Genomic DNA, 23,011 nt, shown 5'->3' with positions numbered 1-23,011 from the left:
GAGTTCGGGTTTGGATCATGGTCCCGAGTCTAGGTTCGAGTTTTGGGTTCAGTTTTGGGTCCAGGTCCAGGTCTGGGTCCCAAGTCCCGAGTCTTGAGTCTAGAGTCCCAGGTCTGCGTTCGGGTCAGGGTCCCGAGTCTGGATCTGAGTCCTGGGTCCAGGTCCAGGTCCGGGTTCAGGTCCTGGGTCTTGGGTCTGGGTCTGGGTCCTGGATCCAAGTCCGAGTCCAAGTTTCGGGTCTAGGATCTGGGCTTAGGTGCATGTTCCAGGTCCGGGTTCGGGTCGGAGATTGGGGTTGACCTTGAATATTTTCTAAATATTATAATACAAGTTAATACAGACCATTTGATATGTATTAAATAATACAACTTACATTGTAATAAAAAAATTTGATCGTAATAAATAATACAATACATTGCTTCATCTAAATATAGTATTATTAGTTTGTTTTTTTTGAACATGAAATATCAACTTCATTGAAATAAAGCATTCAAATTACAAATTGGCATTATAATCTGCCAGACATACCAAACATAGTATTATTAGTTATTTAATACAATACGACACTTATATGACATACCAAACGAGCCCTTAGTCTATGAAAATATACATGGGCAGCCCAATTCCGCTTAGTCCATTCTTTAGAAAACTCATTTTTAAATATAAAGATTCGTCTTGGAAAGTATAAAATTATGGGTTTTACCATGTCGTACCCATATTTACAAGTAAGGTCAAGCTCAATCTGTGATCCCAATTAGTTGTGTTGTGCTTGAATTCGTATTGTGTTCTAATGTGCCTAAACATGAGTCTGAATACGGCCAAAATACGAGTAATTTTTATACAAGTATATATTATTTTCATTTAATTTTTAAGCTTAAATAAGAAATAAATAAGTTAGTATTTTTTAAGCATAAATATATTAGTATTAATAATTTTTTTAATAATAGTAAATAACATACAATTATATATATATATATATATTTTAAATAAATTTATGCATATATGTTTTAACTATATAAATAAATAATTAAAGTACAAAAAATATATTTTTAGATTTAAGTCATGTTTTATATGTTTGTGCTTTCATGTCATGCATTCTTACTTGTTGTGTCGTGTCGCGCTTAAATTCATATCTTTTATATCGTGTCCAAATCCTATAATTTTTCGTGTCATGCTGAACTTGAGCCCATACTTTTTTGTATCGTGCTTGTGCCTCCTGACCATCTTGTGTCAATTTTTATGTTGTGCTGAAAAGTCCAATCCAAATGTATAACTTTAACCATATATATAATAGGTTTTTTTTTTTTATAAACATTCAAAAATTAAAAAAAAAAAAAAAACCAAAAGACGTATTTATAGTTTTTTTTAATATTTTTATGAATTTAAACCTTTTTTCTTACAAAAATACGAACGATTGTTTCTACGTTATTTTCATAACAATATTATACTATGTTATTTGCATGTTATTCATCATATAAGTTTTATATTTATATTGTTGTTGTGGTCAAAAATTTAACTAGAGAATACTTGCTATTTTTAGTAAGTGAATATCCTCTGCCTCAACTTGAATTCTTATGAATCTCCTTCTTGTTCTCTTATCATCTCCTCTCCGGCGGTCCTCAATTTAGATTATTAGGAGCACGAGGGGTTTTTCTACAGAAATTTCTTCCATACTTAAGTTAAAAAGGATTTTTACATATATATATATATATATATAGAGAGAGAGAGAGAGAGAGAGAGAGAGAGAGAGAGAGAAAGATAGAAAAAATATAGGAAAACTATAGTTTGAATTTCGAGAGAGAATCTGACCCTATTTCTTACTCAATTTTACACTTTTATAAGCTAAGCAGATGGAAGGCGAGAATAATCTTACTCAGCTAAATGTAATCGACTCAACGATCATTTGAAATTGACCCTGGACTTTTTGCTTATACCCCAACTGATTGATCACGCGGATCGATGACATCAACCTCTTATATTCTTACTTTAGCGAATTGATGAAGTCAACAAAATTAAGATCATACTTTCATCTGATCGGGGAAACTATGTATAGGCTAAGACTCTGTTCTTCGAATGCAGTTGGATTGGACAATTCCTTTAGTGGACCTTCATGGGCTTGGTCTTCTTTATTTTTATTTTATTTTTTTGAATACTTCGCGAGGAGCTGGATGAGAAGAAACTCTCATTCACACTCCATGTTCTGAGAAATATTTACCATCCGAAAAGAGGAAAAAATGGGGTCTTTGTCTAAAGAAATGCCTTGAGAAAGGGCAGAAAAATAGCAACTTTTTATCAAAGATAACAATCATTCAGAACAATAGAACGTTTTTTAGAAGAACAGTCTTCTAACTGAAGTGCATGACCAGACGAGAAACAAGAGCTCCTGGCAAGACAGTGAGCTGCTTTGTTTGCAGATTGTTTCACAAAACATAAATCCACATAATTCAAAGACAACAATAAATTACGAACATCAAGCACCAATAACCCAAATTGAGACGTCATAGGAATGTTACTTTGAATAGTTTTGACACATAATAAACTATCTGTCACAATGACAACATTTTGCCAATCATGGTGTTTGATCCAACTCAAAGCTTTCTTTATACCAATAATCTCCGCTACTTCGGGTTGGACCAGACCCAGCTTTCTACCATTTGGCTTGGTCTTCTTTATTAAGCAAAGAAAAATAAGCCGAAATATTTGAGCTTAATATATATTATACTGTTTAAACGTTATTTTCATGTTACTTTCATAAATTTTCATAAAAAAATTTTAAAAAAAATCTATAAAAAAATACAACATAGTTTGTAAAAGTGTAAAAAGAAATTTTAGGCACACTATGTAATGATGATATATTAATACGTCATTTGAAGTGATCGTATAAGTATTATGATGTTTATTGTGTATTTTAATTTTAGGGTACATATATATGCATGTTTCCAAATTTCTAAGCTGGTCGCCAATAGTGGTCATCAATAGCTCTAAATATAGAACGATTCATATGTGTTTGGTATGCAGTCAGTTGCACCACATTTGACCCTTATAAATTTATATGTATGCATACATTATATATATATAAATTAATATTAAAAGTGACCATATCTAAAGACAGCGAAGACCTCTAGTTGTTGATAGGCAAGCGACCCACGAAAAGCTAGCTCACATGATAGGCGTCAAAACAAAACGTGAAGACAAGTATTGAAAAGAAAAATGAAAGGGTTGAAATTAAAACAAATATTATAATGTTTTCTTTATCTATGTACCAATTAAATTTCTATGAGCACTCTCCATTATTGCTTTGTTTGATTGTAAATAGCAATTCTAGAGATGGAAAAAAGAAAAAGAGATAGAATAAGTATTAATAATCTAATATAAAGAGAGTGAAATGTACATGTCACATGCATGTGAACCATATTTAGAGAATATATCAATAATTGGTGCATTTAGAAAAGGAATAAAGGTATGCACTTCATCATGGGTCTATAACCCAAAGATGTTTATAATAAGTTTTTGACAGAGCTTCTATATCATAACTTTATAATTAGGCTTTGGATTCTTCTTATGAGGGGAAAGTTCCTTAAATTAGTCTCTTTTATTTTGATTTATCAAGACAATATCACACACCTAGTCATTACATATATGTATATTATGATTTGGACTCCATGACGCTTTTAATAGTATATGTATATAATTATATAGGATCAATAATCATAATAAAAACTTATCAAGGGTATTTAAATTTTATATATAGTAGTGTTAACCACATTTTCGCCCTTTGCATGAGTCTTTAATTATTTAGTTTAAGAGGTGTCAAAATAAATATGTAGATACACTTTATAATTAAATTGAGAAAATAAATTAATTACACATATCAAAAAGAAATAAGTTTATTTGTAGTAGTTACTCCTAATTTTAAATGATGAATATAAATATATTATATATATTGATAAAGTGATTGAATAACAGGGAGATTATTGAAAAATAAAATCATGACCAAAACAATATATCAGATAGAAAAACAATATTCAACTCATTTTGGTAAACACATGTTATTAATTGTCAAAATAAGGGAGGAAATTAAGAGATATATAGTATGAAGACACAACAAAAAGACCTGAAAAAACTTCATAAAAAAAGAACCTGAAAGTATCTTTAATTATACGTGGGAGGGTGGCGTGACTTTTGATAATAAGAGAAAATTATGAAGACTCAAGTGATACAAATTCAAAACATTGAAGATTTAATTAGAATATATAGAAATATAACTATAGAAATCTATCTATTTTCAATTCAAAACATTTGAAAGCAAATCTGTAGTTCAATGGGAAAATCACCCTTGCACGTACAATTTTGTACAAAAATCCCAAGTTAAAAATCAACTAATACGTATGTTAATCTAAGTAAATTTGGTTTAAGTTCAACTGTGCTAGTTTGGCTTTTCCTCACGTAAAAGAGATCATATTTAGAGAATATTGGTTAAAATATTTAGTTTGATAATGATTATTATTGGTTTCCGTTTCAACAATATATATATAGGGATATGATTTTGCCTTGTAATTATACTTTCACGGAATGTATTCCATGATTTACAGCAGCGAGTGAATTATTTGGTCTGAGGACTAAAATTGATTTAGGGGTAATTAGGGTTAAAAAATATTAACGTACATTGACACTAATCTAATGTACCTTGATACCCATTTAATATACCACGGAATATGAAAGTACGGGACAAAATCATATCCCTATATATGCGGTTATGTAATTGTAAATATCTATCTAAGTTATATATACGCAAGTATATTTGTAGTAGTTTTTGATGTTAAACCACATAATAATGAATGAGACTCCGTAATCAACTTGTATTCCTATGCAATATTGCAAAGGCCATATATTATTTCGTAAGCTTTGAATGTGATAAATATATTATATAGTAAAAAAATAGTAAAAGCAAAATACCAGGAAAGAAGAAGACACAACACAATTCCATATCAAAGAACAAAAAATTAAATAATAATTTAAAAAGACAACGGTGACGCAAAGGAGGTTTGGAATTGGATGATCTCGGAAACCATAATCATCACTGACTTTCATGACTTTCTTTTTTCATGCCCAACTTTATATTTATATTTTAATTTAAGAATTATATATATAGAAAATAAATTGATTCAAAGGTAAAAGTATATATAAAAATATTGAGTTAGTGATATTTATTACGGTATAAATATTTTATATTTTTGTTTTATACACTTAAATATTATATTTTTTTTTGATGAATTAAATATTTTAAATTACATTTCTGTTATTTCCGTTACTACTTATTAGAGTGAATTAGTTGCTTGAGTTAGTTAATATTTGTTATGAGTTAGTTGGTTAGTTAATTGTTTAGATGTTAGTTTTTAATTAACTTGTAACAGTTTTCAGTTAGTTCTTGCTTGAGTGTAAGATTGTATATAAGTCTTGCTTCGTGACTTTGTTAGTTAATGAATCACTTCATTCTCTTTTAGCTTCTTTCTTTTTATCTTTCTTCTTCTTTCTCTTTACTGTTTCTGGTTTATTTTCTCTGATTCAACAATGTCAAGAAGATCTAATATGGTATCAGAGCTCCTTTCCGCCATTAATGGCCAATGTCGTCACCAATTCTGGTAATGGCTTCCAAGCTCAACCTGGCAATGGATCTAATGCTCAAGCTCAAATCGATAACATCTCATCCTCGAATCCATGGAATGCAAACTAGCTGAATCCAAGAAATCGTGGTGGTGATGATCAAGGTCCTGTATTCTTCAATCATACTCTGCTTATCAAATTGAATGATCACAATTACTTACTATGGAGACAGCAAGTTCTTGCTACCATACAAGGGAATTGACTGATGACTAATTACATCCAAGAAAACTCAGCTCCACCTCAATTCTTGACTAATGCCGATTGTGAAGCTCAAAATGTCAATCCTGCATACTCCACTTGGGAAGTTCACGATCAATTACTGGTGCCCTTGCTCATGCATCCATGCCTCTTAAATTTTGGGATAAGGCCTTTAGAACTATTGTTTACCTTCACAACAGGTTACCTACCCCTGTCCTTGACAACAAATCCCCTATAGAGTATCTGTTCAACATAAAACCAGATTACCTTACTCTCAAAATCTTTAGTTGCACCTATTTTCCCAATATCAGACCCTACAATAAGCACAAACTTGAGGTTAGGTCTACTTCTTGCACATTTGTTGGCTATAGTCTTAACCACAAAGGTTATAAATGCCTTGATGCCTCTGGCAGATTATACATCTCAAGGGATATGTGTATGATGAACATACCTTTCCCCATACTCAACCTATTGTCTCTACCATCCCTATCTCCACACCAGATACTTGCTTTACATCTGGTCATATCCCTGGTGCTCACAACAAATCTTACTGTCCAACCAATTTTCTACAATCTAGTACAGTCACCACAGATTATGCTTCTTCCTCCCAACCTAGTTTTAGCTATTCTACCCCTCCCCCTGACCTCACAAACAACCTTCCAACCAGGCCTGCATCTCTCATTGCCACTCCTTAAACATCCCCACTCAAGCCTGAATCCCTACCTCCCACTTCACATTACCTCCTAATGTTGTCACTGAGCAAAACATTGGCACTAGTCAGCAAACACCTATTCTCAGTGTCCCTACTAAGAATGTGGTTCAAGATGAGATTCCTATGTATGCTCCCTCATCAGAGGTCATTATTGACTCTCAGCCAGCTACAACCAACAGAGTACCTGGTGTACCTATTCCCAGCTCTAGTAACACTCATCACATGAATACCAGATCCAAATCTAGTATTTTCAAGCTAAAAACTTACATGGTGAGTAGGGAACCTCTTACATTGAAAGAAGCTTTACAATAGAAACACTGGAACAATGCTATAGGTATAGAAATAGTTGCCTTAAAAAGGAATGACACTTATACCTTGGTTCCATTACCTGAAAGGAGGACACCACTAGAGTGCAAGTGGGTGTACAAGATCAAAGAAAACTCAAATGGCTCAGTTAACAAGTTCAAAGCTCGATTGGTAGCAAAAGAATTCCACAAACAACCTAGTTTTAACTTCACAGAGACTTTCAGTCCTGTGATAAAACCAGTTACCATTAGAGTTGTCCTTACATTGGCCCTTGCTCAAGATTGGACACTAAGACAATTAGATGTGGATAATACAATTCTCAATGGAGATTTACAAGAGGAAGTCTATATGATCCAACCTCTTGGTTTTGAAGACAAATTTGCACCACATTTGGTATGAAAGCTTCACAAAGCTTTATATGGTCGAAATAGGCTCCTAGAGCCTGGTTTGAGAAACTGCAACAATGCCTCTAGTCTCTTGGTTTCACTTCATCAAAAGTTGATCACTCATTATTCATTCAGCACACCAGTTCATCCACAACACTAATTCTAGTGTATGTAAATGATATCATAATTACAGGCAGCAACCAAGAGCACATTTCCCACATAATTACTGTTCTCAATCAGCAATTCTCTCTCAAGGATCTTGGCAAACTCAACTACTTCTTTGGAATTGAGTATGCATCTGTGTCAGACTATGTATGCCAAGGATATGTTATGCAAGGCCAAAATGCAGGGTGCCAAGTCCTCCTCTACATCTACGACAAGTGGCCTCAAACTCTCTGTATATGGTAGTGACCCTGTTGAATATCCTCAGCTTTACAGGTCTGTGGTTGGTGCCCTCCAGTACATCACTATCACTAGACTAGAGATAGCATACAATGTCAACAAGGTATGCAAATTTATGCAGAATCCATTACAAGCTCATTGGATTGTAGCCAAATAAATCTTAAGGTATATTGGAGGCACTTAAGACTATGGATTGCATCTCACTAGACCTACCAGGTTTGAGCTCACTGGGTTCTGTGATGCTGATTAGGCATCTAACCCTAATGACAAAAGATCAACTTTTGGTTTTGTACTTTACCTAGGAGGCAATCTTAGCAATGCAAGAAATAACACATTGTATCCAGGTCCAGCACTGAAGCAGAATACAGAAGCCTAGCAATCACTGTTGCTGAGATTGCTTGGCTACATTCCCTATTTTCAGAGTTGCACATCAAACTTTCTAAACTTCTAGTGGTTTTGTGCGACAACTTCAACATGATTATGCTTACACTCAATTCGAATTTACATGCTAGAACTAAATATATAGAGTTGGATCTTTATTTTGTTTGAGAAAAGGTTCAGCAAAAGTAGTTGGAAGTCAAGCATGTGCCTGCCATTGATCAAGTGGCTGATGGTTTAACTAAGGCTATCTCCAGCTCTCGATTTGCTCTGTTTAGAAACACACTTACAATTGACAATAGTACCAATTGTAAGTTTAAGGGGGCCTGTTAGAGTGAATTAGTTGCTTGAGTTAGTTAATGTTTGTTATGAGTTAGTTGGTTTGTTAATTGTCCAACTGTTAGTTTCTAACTAACTTGTAACAATTTTCAGTTAGTTCTTGCTTGAGTGTAAGATTGTATATAAGTCTTGCTTCGTGACTTTGTTAATTAATGAATCACTTCATTCTCTTTCAGCTTCTTTCTCTCTATCTTTCTTCTTCTTTCTCTTTACTGTTTTTGGATTATTTTCTCTGATTCAACAATGTCAAGAAGATCTAATACTTTTATTTTGTTAAATTATATTCAAACGCATAAATATTTAATATTTAGATTTCATACACTTATATACCACATATTTTTTTTTAACAAATTAAATACCTAAAGTTATATTTATATTAATTTTATCACTACCAGTATGTTAAATCTTATTAACACAGACTAAGTTCACCTGTTAATATATTAGTCCACTCATATTTTTAATAAGAAAACTTATTAAGTAATTTTAAAATTTGTACAATTGTACATAAACATAATAATAAAAAAAAATTGTTAAGTATTTTTCAATCAAAAACCTTATTAAATAATTTTAAAATTTGAAAAAGTAACTAAATAATATTTATTTAATTAATAAATAATAAAATAATAAAAATACTTGATTCTTCTTCTTCTCTTATTTAGAATGTGAGTATCATTTTCTAATTTTATTATTATTTAGTTATTTTTTATTTTTAAAATAATTTAATAATTAATTTTATTGAAAATAAGAGTAAATCACTACTATGTTGACACATGTCAACATAGTCTGATTTCAATATGATTTAACGGACCGTTAGCAATGAAAGTAACGTAAATGTAACTTTAGGTATTTAATCCGCTAGAAAAAAATACTTATTATATAAGTGTGAAATCTAAAACATTAGGTATTTATATCGCAATTATCCCTTATTTGAATATGATTTAACAAAATAGTAGTGACAGAAATGTAATTTAAAATATTTAATCTATCAAAAAAAATATACAGTATTTAAGTGTATGAAACCGAAAATATAAAGTATTTATGTCGCAAATATCTCTATTTTAATTTAATAAAAATTATAGAAAACTGCCAACCAATTATAAAACGTCATATCATAATAGTACTAGATTTTTTTTTAACATGGGAATGCTTTGTTTCTTTCTTTTCATTGTCTTTGTGTTAAACTTCCTTGACATGATGAAAGAGAAGAAGAAAGAGAAGAAGAGAAACAAAGAGAAGCAAAGAGAGGTAAAATAAAGGACAAAAGAATGAAGAAAGAGAGTTACATTGAATGAGCTGAACACAACCATTATATACAACAAAGACAAGAAGCAATCTCTAACAAAAAATGAAACTAATTACAGCTAGAAATAGATGAACAAGACACCAACTGTAACTAACTGACAATAACGAACTCTAATAGAATTCTAACCAACTTCTAACTAATTACATGCTTTAACATCCTCCCTCAATCTTATGATTGAAGCATCTTCAATTGTAAGATTGGTTCTGAAGTTGGCAAACCTGTTGCTAGAGATTGCTTTAGTAAGGCCATCTGCTAATTAATCCACTACTAGAACATTCTTAACAGAAACCAGACCTTGTTAAACTTTTTCTCGAATAAAGTAAAGGTCCAACTCGATGTGCTTTGTTCTAGCATAAAGCACATGGTTCTGTGTGAGCAGAATGGTGCTCAAGTTGTCACACCAAATAACTGGTTTATGAGGCAAGTGAAGTTGTAACTCAGAGAACAATGACTATAGCCAAGTTATTTCAGTAATAGCACTTACAGGACTTCTGTATTCAGCTTCTGTGTTGGACCTTGATATAGTATGTGGTTTTTTTTATTGCCAAGTGATCAAGTTTGGGCCTAGGAACACAGCAAATCCTAAAGTAGATCTTCAGTCATCAAGATCAGTGGCCCAGTCTGCATCACAGTAGGCTTAAAGCTCAAGAAAATTAGACCTTCTAAGGTGCAAACCATGATTCATTGAACCACTAACATATCTCAGGATCCTTTTGACAGCTAACCAGTGAACTTGAAGGGAATTGTGCATGAATTGACACACCTTGTTTACACTAAAAGCAATTTCAAGTCTTGTAATTGTAAGATACTGCAGGGCTCCACAATAGACCTATAAAGTTGAATGTCTTCCACTGGATTACTTCCAAAGGCAGAGAGCCTTAACCCACTGGTCATGGGGTTTGAGTTTGTTTTGGTCATGAGTAAGGGAAGGAATGTTCATCAAAGATGACATCACTGGACATGTAAAGTCTCCATGTGGCATCAAGACATTTATAGCCTTTGTGATTTAAACTATAACCAAGGAATGTGAAGGTGCAGACCTAAATTGTAGTTTATATTTATTATAAGGTCTTATGTTTGGATAACAAGTACACCCAAATGTCCTAAAGTAAGTGTAGTCAGGTTTGGCTTGAAACAGGACTTCTAAGGGGGATTTGTTACCTAGCACAGGTGTAGGTAATCTGTTGTGCAAATAGAAAGTGGTTCTGAAAGCCTCATCCCAAAATTTCAAGGGAAAATTGGCTTGAGAAAGAAGAGCAAGACCATATTCAACTATGTGTCTGTGTTTTCTTTCTGCAAGACCATTTTGTTCATGGGTTGTAGGACATGAATTCCTATGAATAAGGCCCATTTGTTCTAGATGTGGTGTGAATGATCTATATTCCCCTCCTCAATCTATTTGAAGACATTTTAACTTGACTTCTAACTATAATTGAGCCTCAGTCTTAAAGTTTAAAAAGACTTTTACAGTATCAAATTTGTTCTTTAACATATAGATTCAAGTAAATCTAGAATAGACATCAACGAAATGCACATGGTATTTGTATCCATTGAAGAATAGAATGTGTGCAGGGCCCCGTAAATCTGAAACAACTAATTTAAAGTGGTGCTGTGTAAATAGTTTGAGATGCTTTTGGAAAAGGTAATTTATGAATTTCACCAAGACAACAAGCAGCACAAACAGAATGAGATGTTTTATTAATGGAAATATTGGAGGTGTTAAGAACTTTTTTTATAATTTTTTTAGATGGGTGGCCTAGTATATTGTGCCAAATATCAAAATCTGATAGATTTGTAGTGTTACAGCTTATACATGGGGTTTTATTTGGATCTATATGAATAAAAGGTTGAGAAGACACAATGTTGCCTGACATCTGATGTTGTGATGAAGATGAATGAGATGACTGGGTTGTTTGGAGTGGTGAAGACAATAGTTGAAGGTCATTGGAGTCAAATGAATACATGCCATTCTTGTATCTCCCCATGAGCAAAGTAGCTCGATTCACCTGGTCCTTGACAAAACAATGGTCAGGATGAAATTCAAAGAATATACAGTTATCTAGCAAATTTTGACACACTAACTAAGTTTTTGGTTAGCTCAGGAACATGAAGTAAATTTTAAAGCAATAATGGTTTAGAAGGTAATGTGTTTGAAGAAATGAAAGTATGACCAATATGCTTAATAGGCAAACCTGTTCCATCACCAATATACATGCAATCATGTCCCTCATATTCACTGTTGTTTAGCATATTTTGAACTTCTAGTGTGCAGTGGTTAGTTGCACTAGAGTTTGGGTACCAGTTTGGATCATAGGCACGATCTGAGGCAGTGAGATGGGTCTGAACATTGGGGAGAGAAGGGGAAGTGAATGATGATCCAGATGGTTGAGGGGAGAAGGTTTTATCAAACCTGTAGTAGCAGTCCTGAGCTATATGGCCAACACAAAAGCAGATTTGGCACTGAGGCTTGTTTGAAGAGCTAATAAACTTTCCACCTCGAGATGAACTGAAGTTGGATCCTCCTCGAAAATTGTTTGAGCCACGACCAGTGCCATAAGTAGGAATGTGATTTTGTGACTGTCCTCTGTTGAAGACACTACTTGATCCACCATTTAAATTGGTTCCACTGAAGCTGGTTCTCGAACCAAAATTACCATAGCCATTGCCAGGGTTGGCATAGAAATTTTGATTGGAGTTTCCCTGCATTGGTTGCTTACAATTTTTGTTGTTTGTATAGTGAGCCTCAGGTGAGAGATCAACTTCATTCATCGAGACATGAGTTGAGAGATCAAGATCTAATTTCTCGATTCGTGACTCAGATGCAAGAAACAGAGATTCAATTTCTGCAACAGTAACCTTCAAGACGAGTGTTGGTGGAGATGACAAATGTGTCATATTCACTCGGGAGCCCTTAAAAAATGGCAGCTATTTGATCATGATCAGTTAAAACTTCATCAACAGATGCTAATAGATCAACAGTCTGTTTCACTCTGAGATGGTATTCATTCAAAGAAAGATGACCTTTCTTGAGGTTCTGAAGCTTGGTTCTGAACTCTAGGATTTTAGTAGAAACCTTCAAGGTGAAGTATTTTTCGAGTGTTTTCCAGATCTATCTTGAGGTCTCACAACCAACCATGCGAGTTAGAATCTAACATGGAGGATAGGAGCCACGAAACAAGAAGCTGGTCTTGGCCATCCCACTCGACAAAGGCAGGGTTTAGATTTTTTGAAGCTTGATCTTGATTAGAAAGAAATTTAGGTGGTGGAGTAGTATCTTGAATGAATTGCAGAAGTTAATTTCCACGAATTGCAGCAAGCACTTGTTGCTTCCATAGAAGATAGTTATGATCATTGAGTCTTACAAAAAGAGTGTTGCTGAACACTATTGGTGAAGAGTCATTCGTGTCTCTGTTTTTGGCTTTTAAGGCAACTCCATTGTCGGAGCTCGAGATTCTGGTGACAACATTCGCTATTAACGGCAAAAAATGCTCTGATACCATGTTAAACTTCCTTGACATGATGAAAGAGAACAAAACAGTGAAGAAGAGAAACAAAAAGAAGCAAAGAGAGGTAAAACAGAGGACAAAGAATGAAAAGAGAGAGTTACATTGAATGAGCTGAACACAATCATTATATACAGCAAAAATCAAAAGCAATCTCTAACAGAAAATGAAACTAATAACAGCTGAAAATAGATGAACAAGACACCAACTGTAACTAACTGACAATAACGAACTCTAACAAAGTTTGAACCGACTTCTAACTGATTACATTCTTTAAAACATGAGAAGAACAATGTGAATATTTTCAACAATTTTCTTTTTTTTTTTTCAATGAAATATCTAAATTGATTAATTAGTGTATTTGATTGTAACTACCAACTAATATCTTTATATATTAAAAGTACCTATCTAACGGCAATTCTTGGTATAACAAAATATACTAAAAATAAAAGAATATTCTGTTAAATTTAACGATTAGGTTTGATCTCCCGTTAACAAATAAACTCAATAATTAAACCCAAAAATACCACTTATATCTTTGTGTGATTGCAGATATACCACTTCTGTCATTGACCCACTTTTTAGCTTTATAAATGGAGATGTTCATATAATATTAACACTTTACAGAATATTTATAGATATAAACTTACATTACAATGCTATGTTAAAAAAAAAAACTAAATAGAATAGTCTACTACTCCAATAATAAATTTATTTACAATTTTAGAATTACACTAATATTATTTTTAATACATTATTAAATAATATTTCAAATATAAATATTTAATTTTTTCAAACAAAAAATTTGTAATCTTTAAAAATAAAATACATTCAAAATCTTAAAAAGACCAAAATCTTAAATAAATCTTATACTAAAAAATAAAAGAATATTCTGTTAAATTTAACGATTAGGTTTGATCTCCCGTTAACAAATAAACCTAATAATTAAACCCAAAAATACCACTTCTATCTTTGTGTGATTGCAGATATACCACTTATGTCATTGACCCACTTTTTAGCTTTATAAATGGAGATGTTCATATAATATTAACACTTTACAGAATATTTATAGATATAAACTTACATTTCAATGCTATGTTAAAAAAAAAAAAACTAAATAGAATAATCTACTACTCCAATAATAAATTTATTTACAATTTTAGAATTACACTAATATTATTTTTAATACATTATTAAATAATATTTCAAATATAAATATTTAATTTTTTCAAACAAAAAATTTATAGTCTTTAAAAATAAAATACATTCAAAATCTTAAATAAAACTAACAATACGTGGCTCGGCACGTACATTCACCTAGTATATACATAAATATATATTGATGTCCTTATTTATAATATTCTCGTGTATTTAATGTCTTTGATCATGACTCGGTAAATATTTATAAAATCACTTACCTAAAAAAATATTTTATAAAATCATAATATTTATTATTATTTTTTTATTTCTTTAGGTTAGGTGGTAGTGGTTCTCTAAGCAAAGGCTAAAAGGTTAAGTTATTAAAATGCCCCCACCTTTCCTTTTTCCAAAGCTCCACTTCTAAAATCAGTGTAACATCAAAAAGAAGAAAAAAGAAAAGAAAAAGAAAAAAGAAGTAACATAATAAGATTGTGGTAAAATGTTTTTGTCATTAATTCCATTAATAATTCATCTTCTTTTAATTGTTTATCCCATTTATATTGCATTAAGAATTATATCATTGCTCTAAAAATTGGAGATGGCCTTTTTAAAATATATGAGAAAAGGACCAACTTCTTTCATTACAAAAGTTTAATAATGACTATATGCCACCTCTTTAACCATTACCTGTTTTTGGTGACATCTAAAATTCATGGGTACCCATCTTAGTATAAAAATTAATAAGTATAATATAATATTTTTTGCTCTTCCATAATATGGTCAAAAATGTTGTAACCCTTCCTAACCCCTAATCACACACTTGAGGTTTAAGTAAAAAAGTACCAAATTTCTCAAAAGTAGGTGATTGTTTGGTGTTAATTTAAACACCCTAAAAAATGGGCAAATAGATAAGGTAGTAAGTATTTAGGTTTGTATTTTTTTTCTTTTTTGACAAAATTAAAACCTACCCTAGACCACAAAGGGAGGAAGCCAAGAAGCATCCAAAGTATAAACCCAAAAATACAATATAGAAGTAGCAACCCTATATGACAAATTGAAATCTCAAAGGGTCTAAATGCAAATATATATTTCTTCTTTCTAAATATTTTTTTTTTAAGAAATTACTTTTATATTTCTTAATTCATTGTCCACGTAGATATATGTCTGAGAATTTCTTTTTTTAAAAAAAATCTGAGAATTAGACAAAAAGAGTGACAATGTCAATATCAACAGTTCCACTAAACAAAATTTTGATTGCATGGCCTTTCATTACTTGAACAACCATTTAAGATAAATAATTTTTTAAATCAAACAAAGTGAATAGTTTTTTCAGGCTAGTATAAAATAAGTGAAATTGCACCAAAAAAGAAAAAGCCAAAAAAAAAAAAAAAAAACAGGTGTATGTGTGCATGTGCGGTTTATCATTCATTTGCTAAGATTGGTATCTCTGTGATAGAGAAAAAACTATTTTTCACGAAAAGGAAAGGTAAAGGAATAAATAGGTAAGGAAAAAAAGTATATAGGATAATGACATTTTTGCATAAGGTAATTTTTAGCATAAAGACAAAAAATAAAAAAAGTAGTAGCTGATAGCTAAGAAATAAAGTAGAGAATTCTGCAAATAAATAAATAAATAAAATAAAAAGTAGAGAATTATAACATTACCATCTCTTTGCATATTGAAAGTTGAAACACAAATTTATTAATAATTAATCATTAGGAACATTAATATTTGGTACCAATAATATTTAATACCATTATGAAATGACATTTTATGAAGAGTTATCTATTTTTTTTATAATAACTATTAAAACAAAATATATAGGATTTAATACTCTTTCATAAATACTAGACTTAATGCGTAATTATACAGTATAAAATGAATTGTGGGAGAATTACAATATTATTTGCTTATGAACATAAGCACAAATGATGATTATTACAAAATGATACTTTATAAATAGTTATAGTTTTTTTTTTAAAATAATTATTAAATTAAAATATATAATTTATAAATATTTTATTTAATTATATCAATAACTATTTAAGCTGTAATGGGTTCCTTAAGCATAGGAGCATATATAATAAAAAAGTAAAATTGTTGTGTAACGGGCTTGAACTGATTATTTAAGCTGCGGTATGTTGCCTTAAGCAATGTAGCAGTGTATATATATACAAAGTGGTAATATTGTTGTGTAACGGGCTTGAACTGATTTTTTACAAATGAGAAAAATTGTCACAGGGGCTTTTTGGAAATTTTGATTTTGTATTTAGAAAAGGTTGGCGACTGTTACTGGAGTTAAACCACTACTCTCTCTATTAGTAGGAGCTCTCTTTAGCGGTTTGTCTTCTTGGCTCTTGTCTTGTGGATTAGGTGTAGGCTTTGTCCTGCCTCATTTTAGTTTCTCCAACCAGAATTTTGAGGCCAAAATTAAGTTTTTGAACTGGGTTTTGCTTCTTTATACTTATATTAATTCTTTTTTTTTTTCTTCTATTTTTTTCTGTGTGTATCGGTTTTAGCAGGCTTCCAAGGTTGTACCTTGGTGGTTAGTTTCATGGGCTTGTGATCTTTGAACGTTTTGTCAGAGTGTTTAAGTTTAAAAAAAGAGTGTGAGAGAGTGTTGCTGAGAAAGAAGGGAAGATGGGGGAAAAACCTGAAGTATTGGAGGCTGTTCTGAAGGAAACTGTTGATTTGGTAACATAGATCTGAGAAAGTTTAATCCTTTTCTGGTTAAAGCTAGTTCTTTCTAGTTGTTTTTTTTGTTTTTTGTTTTTTTTAACTATTTTTCGTTTTATGAACTTTTTGAATGCAGGAAAATATACCCATTGAGGAGGTCTTTGAGAATCTGAGATGTAGCAAAGATGGTCTCACCACTGAGGCTGCTGAGGAAAGGCTAACCATTTTCGGTCATAACAAACTTGAAGAGAAGAGGGTGAAGCTTTCATTTATGTTTTGGCTCGCTTACTTTGTTGTCTGGTAATTTTTTAGTTGAACTCCTCTGTTTTCTGAAGATAACATTTTCTGGGTCTATTTCAGGAGAGCAAATTCTTGAAGTTTTTGGGTTTTATGTGGAACCCTCTCTCATGGGTTATGGAAGCTGCTGCTATCATGGCCATTGCACTTGCAAATGGAGGAGTAAGCTCTCAGCTTTTTTAGGGGGGGTTAGGGGGTGGGGTTTTCTATTGCTAAATTCTAAGAACTTTTTCTTTTTTTCATGAATTTATTGAGTTTTATCTTCATAATTCTTTCTTTAGGGCAAGCCTCCTGATTGGCAAGACTTTGTGGGTATTATTACCCTTCTTGTCATCAACTCAACAATTAGTTTTATTGAGGAGAACAATGCTGGTAATGCTGCAGCAGCTCTTATGGCTCGTCTAGCTCCCAAAGCTAAGGTATGCTTTAGTTGTATTTATTTATTTTTGTAAAATCTTGAAGTTGTAATTTTTATGTTCTGGAGGAGAGTGTTTAGTGATCAACTTATCATATAATTATTCTTTTCTAAATCTTTGTTTGTTTGTTTGTTTCTTCGTCTCTGTAAAGGTGCTTAGAGATGGAAGGTGGAACGAGCAAGATGCTTCTTGTCTGGTTCCTGGAGACATAGTCAGTATTAAGCTCGGGGATATTGTTCCAGCAGATGCCCGTCTTCTTGAAGGGGATCCTTTGAAAATTGACCAGGTCTGTTTGCTGACTATGAATCTTTTTTCTTAACTGCAGAAGAATCTACTTTTCAACTCACTATTCATTATGTTTGTATTTGCAGTCTTCTCTTACTGGGGAGTCACTTCCTGTGACCAAAGGCCCGGGAGACGGTGTTTACTCTGGCTCTACCTGTAAACAAGGAGAGATTGAAGCAGTGGTCATTGCCACTGGTGTACACACTTTCTTTGGGAAGGCTGCTCATCTTGTTGATACCACTAATCAAGTGGGTCACTTCCAAAAGGTAATGAATGATTAGCATATCATATATTGGCCAGGGTGGACTTGAGAATGATGGCTTTAGTCACAGATATTTTTTGTTCTTTCTCTTTCTTCTCAATTAGTTCTCTGTATTTATGCTGTAGGTCTTGACTGCTATTGGAAATTTCTGTATTTGTTCAATTGCTGTGGGGATGGTAATAGAGATTATCGTCATGTACCCAATTCAAGATCGTGCCTATCGTCCTGGAATTGATAATCTGCTTGTGCTTCTCATTGGTGGAATCCCAATTGCCATGCCTACTGTACTTTCAGTGACAATGGCTATTGGGTCTCATAGGCTAGCTCAACAGGTTGGTTACTTTTCCTTGTGGATGTTGCTGCAGAGCTATGTCTGAGGATTTAAGATATATCTCAAATGTTTGTTAATGATTAATGCAGGGAGCTATCACAAAGAGGATGACAGCAATTGAAGAGATGGCTGGCATGGACGTGCTTTGCAGTGATAAAACAGGGACTCTGACGTTGAACAAGCTTACTGTTGATAAAAATCTTATCGAGGTCGGTTAACAGATGCTTCTTCTTACTTGTTGTGGAAGTGCTTTTGTTAGTAGTATATTATAAAAATTATTTCTGCTTCAACTTACAGGTTTTTGCCAAAGGAGTCGATCCCGATACTGTTGTTCTTATGGCAGCTAGAGCATCTAGAATAGAGAACCAAGATGCTATCGATACTGCAATAGTTGGAATGCTCGCTGATCCAAAGGAAGTAAGTAGTCGGTGATATAAGTGTTTTTTTTATCACAACTTTGCAGTATCGACGCCTGATTTAATTGATTTTTTATTATCATGAATAATTTTTTCTTTTCTTTTGTATAAGGCACGTGCAAATATTCAAGAAGTTCACTTCCTTCCTTTTAATCCTACGGATAAGAGAACTGCATTGACTTACATTGACCGCGATGGTAAATGGCATCGAGTCAGCAAAGGTGCACCAGAACAGGTAATTTTACCTTCCTTTCTCTTTTTGTCCCTTGTTCTTTTGATGTCATATACTAAGCTCTCTCTGCATTCTCCCTCCTTCCAGATTTTACATCTTGCTCACAACAAGTCTGAAATTGAGCGTAGAGTACATGCTGTCATTGATAAGTTTGCTGAGAGAGGTCTACGATCTCTTGCTGTTGCATACCAGGTATGTTGGCTCCCATTTCTCATTAAAATTCCGGGAAACTAGTAGGATGCTAGTTATTCTGGGTATGTATATAATCAGTTGAGAAAACACTTCTTTATATAATGTTTATGAAATATGTCCATCATTATATGCAGGAAGTCCCAGAAGGAACAAAGGAAAGCTCAGGAGGCCCATGGCAGTTTATTGGCCTCCTGCCCCTTTTTGATCCACCTAGGCACGATAGTGCAGAAACCATTAGGAGAGCATTAAACCTGGGAGTAAATGTCAAGATGATTACAGGTACACTTTATGTTAATGGTCTAAGCGGTCAGAATGCAAATTGAGTCATATGAAAACCTATGGCTAATATTAAGGCCACTAAAAGCGTACTTAGATTATGTTCTCTTAACAAAATTGATTTTTTGTCGTTTTCTTTCATAATAAAATTGATTTTTTGTCGTTTTCTTTCATAATAAAATTGATCAGTATCTGATATGGACATACCTGCTTCACTTCAAAATTTAAATGAAACACAGCCCTGAACAATATTTTTGAGCAGTAAGATGCTGATTCTTGTGCTTTTCATCAGGTGACCAACTTGCTATAGGAAAGGAAACTGGTCGTCGCTTGGGAATGGGAACCAATATGTATCCTTCCTCTGCTTTACTTGGACAGCACAAGGATGAGTCGATTGCTGCTTTACCAGTTGATGAACTTATAGAAAAAGCTGATGGCTTTGCCGGTGTTTTCCCCGGTATGCTTCTTCAATATATGTTTAATTGCATGTTTGACATGATCTTTTTTAAAATTAATCTTGTTTGGACCAAATTGTTGTTTCATGTTCTTCCATTCCACTCAATGACTCCCTTGATGTTCTATTGGTCCAGAGCACAAATATGAGATTGTAAAGCGTCTGCAAGCTAGGAAACATATATGTGGAATGACTGGGGATGGAGTTAATGATGCTCCTGCCCTGAAGAAGGCAGACATTGGAATAGCTGTAGCTGATGCTACTGATGCAGCTCGCAGTGCTTCGGACATTGTTCTTACTGAACCTGGTCTTAGTGTTATAATTAGTGCTGTTTTAACAAGTCGAGCAATCTTCCAGAGGATGAAAAATTACACAGTATGATTTGGTTTTGATTATGTATTTTATGTTTGCTTAGAAAATTTCTGTGTTAGTCTTTTGGCCCTTGTTTTCAGTAATTGCCTTTTCATTAACTCCTTGATCTTTTCACTTTGCAGATATATGCGGTTTCCATTACAATCCGTATTGTGGTAAGTTAGTTGTTCTTTGTTCACTATCTCGCTTATGCTTAAAATTTTTTTATCCCAATATTTCTACAGTATTGTTGACAAGATTTGGTTAACTTGAGTTCCCAAGAGGTGTTTTACTTTTCTGTACCTTGATATTCTTGTTTGTAATGGTGCAGCTGGGTTTCATGTTACTGGCTCTCATATGGAAGTTTGACTTCCCACCTTTCATGGTGCTTATCATTGCCATTCTCAATGATGGTTCGTTGCTCTATCCACCTGATATGATATATATATATATATATATATATATTTTTTTTTTTTTCTAGGGGTACATCAACTGTGAAAAATAACTAAAAATAGTGCAGCTTGTTTGTTGTCGTTGGCTCTGATGGGGAAACTTGTCATTTTCTAGATGACTTGTGTTCGTTCAATGGCTATTTTGTGCTGGTTTTCTTATTTGTTCATTAAAGCCCATTCAACTTCTTCATTCCAAGAATAGTACGTGTTCCATATAAATATATATTTGATGACTTAAAGAATAGGTCATCTAACTTTTCTTGGCTCCTGGGCACATACAAATTGTTATAGTTTTGTTGGTCCTGGGTTAGGCGTGGTGGGTTGTTTAAAAACTATTATATATATATATATATTTATATATATATGATGGTTAAGTTAAGGTATAAGTTTAGGGGTTCTGAGTTCCTTTGTCAGTGTTTCTTACATTCTATTACATTTCAGGTACTATCATGACAATATCAAAGGATAGGGTGAAACCATCTCCACTGCCAGATAGCTGGAAACTGTCAGAGATTTTCACAACTGGCGTTGTTCTTGGTAGTTACATGGCAATGATGACTGTGATATTTTTTTGGGCAGCATACAAGACAGACTTCTTCCCTGTAAGATGACCTGACTTAATCATCTCATGAGATGGAAGTGCATCACATGTCTAAATTATTTATAAATAATGCATGTTTTTTGTCTTGCTTGTGATAATTATTTTTGTAATTATTATCCTTTATTTGTTGATTTTACTTATGATTCCTCTATGTTAATTTTTTAGCGCACATTTGGGGTTGAAACACTTCAGAAGACTGCACATGATGATTTTAGGAAGCTTGCCTCTGCAATATACCTGCAAGTGAGCACTGTTAGTCAGGCTCTCATTTTTGTTACTCGATCTCGAAGCTGGTCCTATGTAGAGCGTCCTGGCTTTCTGCTAGTTGCAGCTTTCCTGGTTGCTCAGCTGGTGAGTCCAGATCTTTTTTTCATTTTTCTTCAATGGTTTAAGGTTGTTCTTTCTCTTCTCTTATCTCAATTGATACAAGTAAAATTTTAACTCTTGAGCTTTCGTTTGAGCAGATTGCCACTTTAATTGCTGTCTATGCAAGTTGGAGCTTTGCTGCAATTGAAGGGATTGGCTGGGGCTGGGCTGGTGTTGTCTGGCTTTACAATATCATCTTCTACATCCCACTTGATTTGATTAAATTCTTCACTCGTTATGTTTTGAGTGGACGAGCTTGGGATCTAGTAATCGAGCAAAGGGTATGAATCTCCTTATCTTACTGAGTTTTTTTTCTGTTCAACTTTATCTGATGAGATTCTTCCTCTTACTTATAAAATGGATTCTTTTGTTTTATAGATTGCTTTCACTAGGCAAAAGGACTTTGGAAAGGAACAGCGCGAGCTTCAGTGGGCACATGCACAAAGAACATTGCACGGTTTGCAACCACCAGATTCAAAATTTACTGAGAGAACACATGTTTCAGAACTCAATCAAATGGCTGAAGAAGCCAAAAGGAGAGCTGAAATTGCAAGGTGAGATGCAATCTTCATGCTCAAAGCTGTTTGGCTTAACAATTCTCTAATTGTTAGCCCCTACAAAAGGAATTTACGTCTGACTATTTTTTATGCCTTGTTTGCCTGTCTACACAGGTTGAGAGAACTCCATACACTGAAAGGCCATGTAGAGTCAGTTGTGAGATTAAAGGGACTCGATATCGACACAATTCAACAAGCATATACAGTCTGAGGGAGATGTTTTGTTGGCCAGTTCTACTAGTGCTGAGAGTACGTAATCAGCGCATTGTTGTTTGTTGTCCTCTAAACAGCCAATTAAATTTTTATGCTACTCTACCTTCTGTTCTGTGATCACCTTTCATTAGTTCTTAATCTTAAATCATTCTATATTTCTTTTTTCGCTTTTCTTTCTTTTTTGTCCTTTTAAGAGCCTTTTGCATACAATTTTCCTACACTCCCATGCTGGAGAAGTCCTTATACTGTATTTTCCTATAAAGTTAGTTGTGATTTCAAATGAACTTTTAGTTGAAAACAAA

General features: G+C 33.2%; 2 protein-coding genes across 4 annotated transcripts; both read left to right on the top strand.

Moving 5' to 3' along the window:
- Positions 1-6,697: 6,697 nt before the first annotated feature.
- Positions 6,698-8,044, top strand: LOC133036167 (uncharacterized). Its single transcript, XM_061112667.1, has 4 exons — positions 6,698-6,818; positions 6,909-7,273; positions 7,574-7,771; positions 7,919-8,044. The coding sequence occupies exons 1-4, from the start codon at positions 6,698-6,700 to the stop codon at positions 8,042-8,044; spliced, it is 810 nt and encodes a 269-aa protein (XP_060968650.1).
- Positions 8,045-16,407: 8,363 nt separating this feature from the next.
- LOC115709839 (ATPase 11, plasma membrane-type) lies at positions 16,408-23,011 on the top strand. 3 transcript variants are annotated; one of them, XM_061112117.1, is made up of 22 exons: positions 16,409-16,672; positions 16,855-17,026; positions 17,145-17,264; positions 17,369-17,467; positions 17,587-17,724; positions 17,873-18,007; positions 18,093-18,272; positions 18,394-18,600; positions 18,689-18,808; positions 18,897-19,016; positions 19,128-19,250; positions 19,335-19,439; positions 19,574-19,718; positions 20,008-20,172; positions 20,306-20,544; positions 20,664-20,696; positions 20,852-20,933; positions 21,414-21,574; positions 21,739-21,924; positions 22,038-22,220; positions 22,318-22,493; positions 22,611-23,011. In XM_061112117.1, the coding sequence occupies exons 2-22, from the start codon at positions 16,973-16,975 to the stop codon at positions 22,705-22,707; spliced, it is 2,868 nt and encodes a 955-aa protein (XP_060968100.1). In that variant the 5' UTR covers positions 16,409-16,672; positions 16,855-16,972; the 3' UTR covers positions 22,708-23,011. The 3 variants fall into 3 exon arrangements, with proteins under 3 accessions (XP_030493936.1, XP_060968100.1, XP_060968101.1); XM_061112118.1 differs by having other exon boundaries at positions 16,493-16,705; XM_030638076.2 differs by having other exon boundaries at positions 16,408-17,026.

The sequence above is a fragment of the Cannabis sativa genome, chromosome 3 (assembly GCF_029168945.1).
Source record: "Cannabis sativa cultivar Pink pepper isolate KNU-18-1 chromosome 3, ASM2916894v1, whole genome shotgun sequence".
In the NCBI taxonomy this organism is placed as follows: Eukaryota; Viridiplantae; Streptophyta; class Magnoliopsida; order Rosales; family Cannabaceae; genus Cannabis; species Cannabis sativa.
Note: the sequence above shows the minus strand (reverse complement) of the source record. Positions and strands in the feature narration are given on the sequence as shown.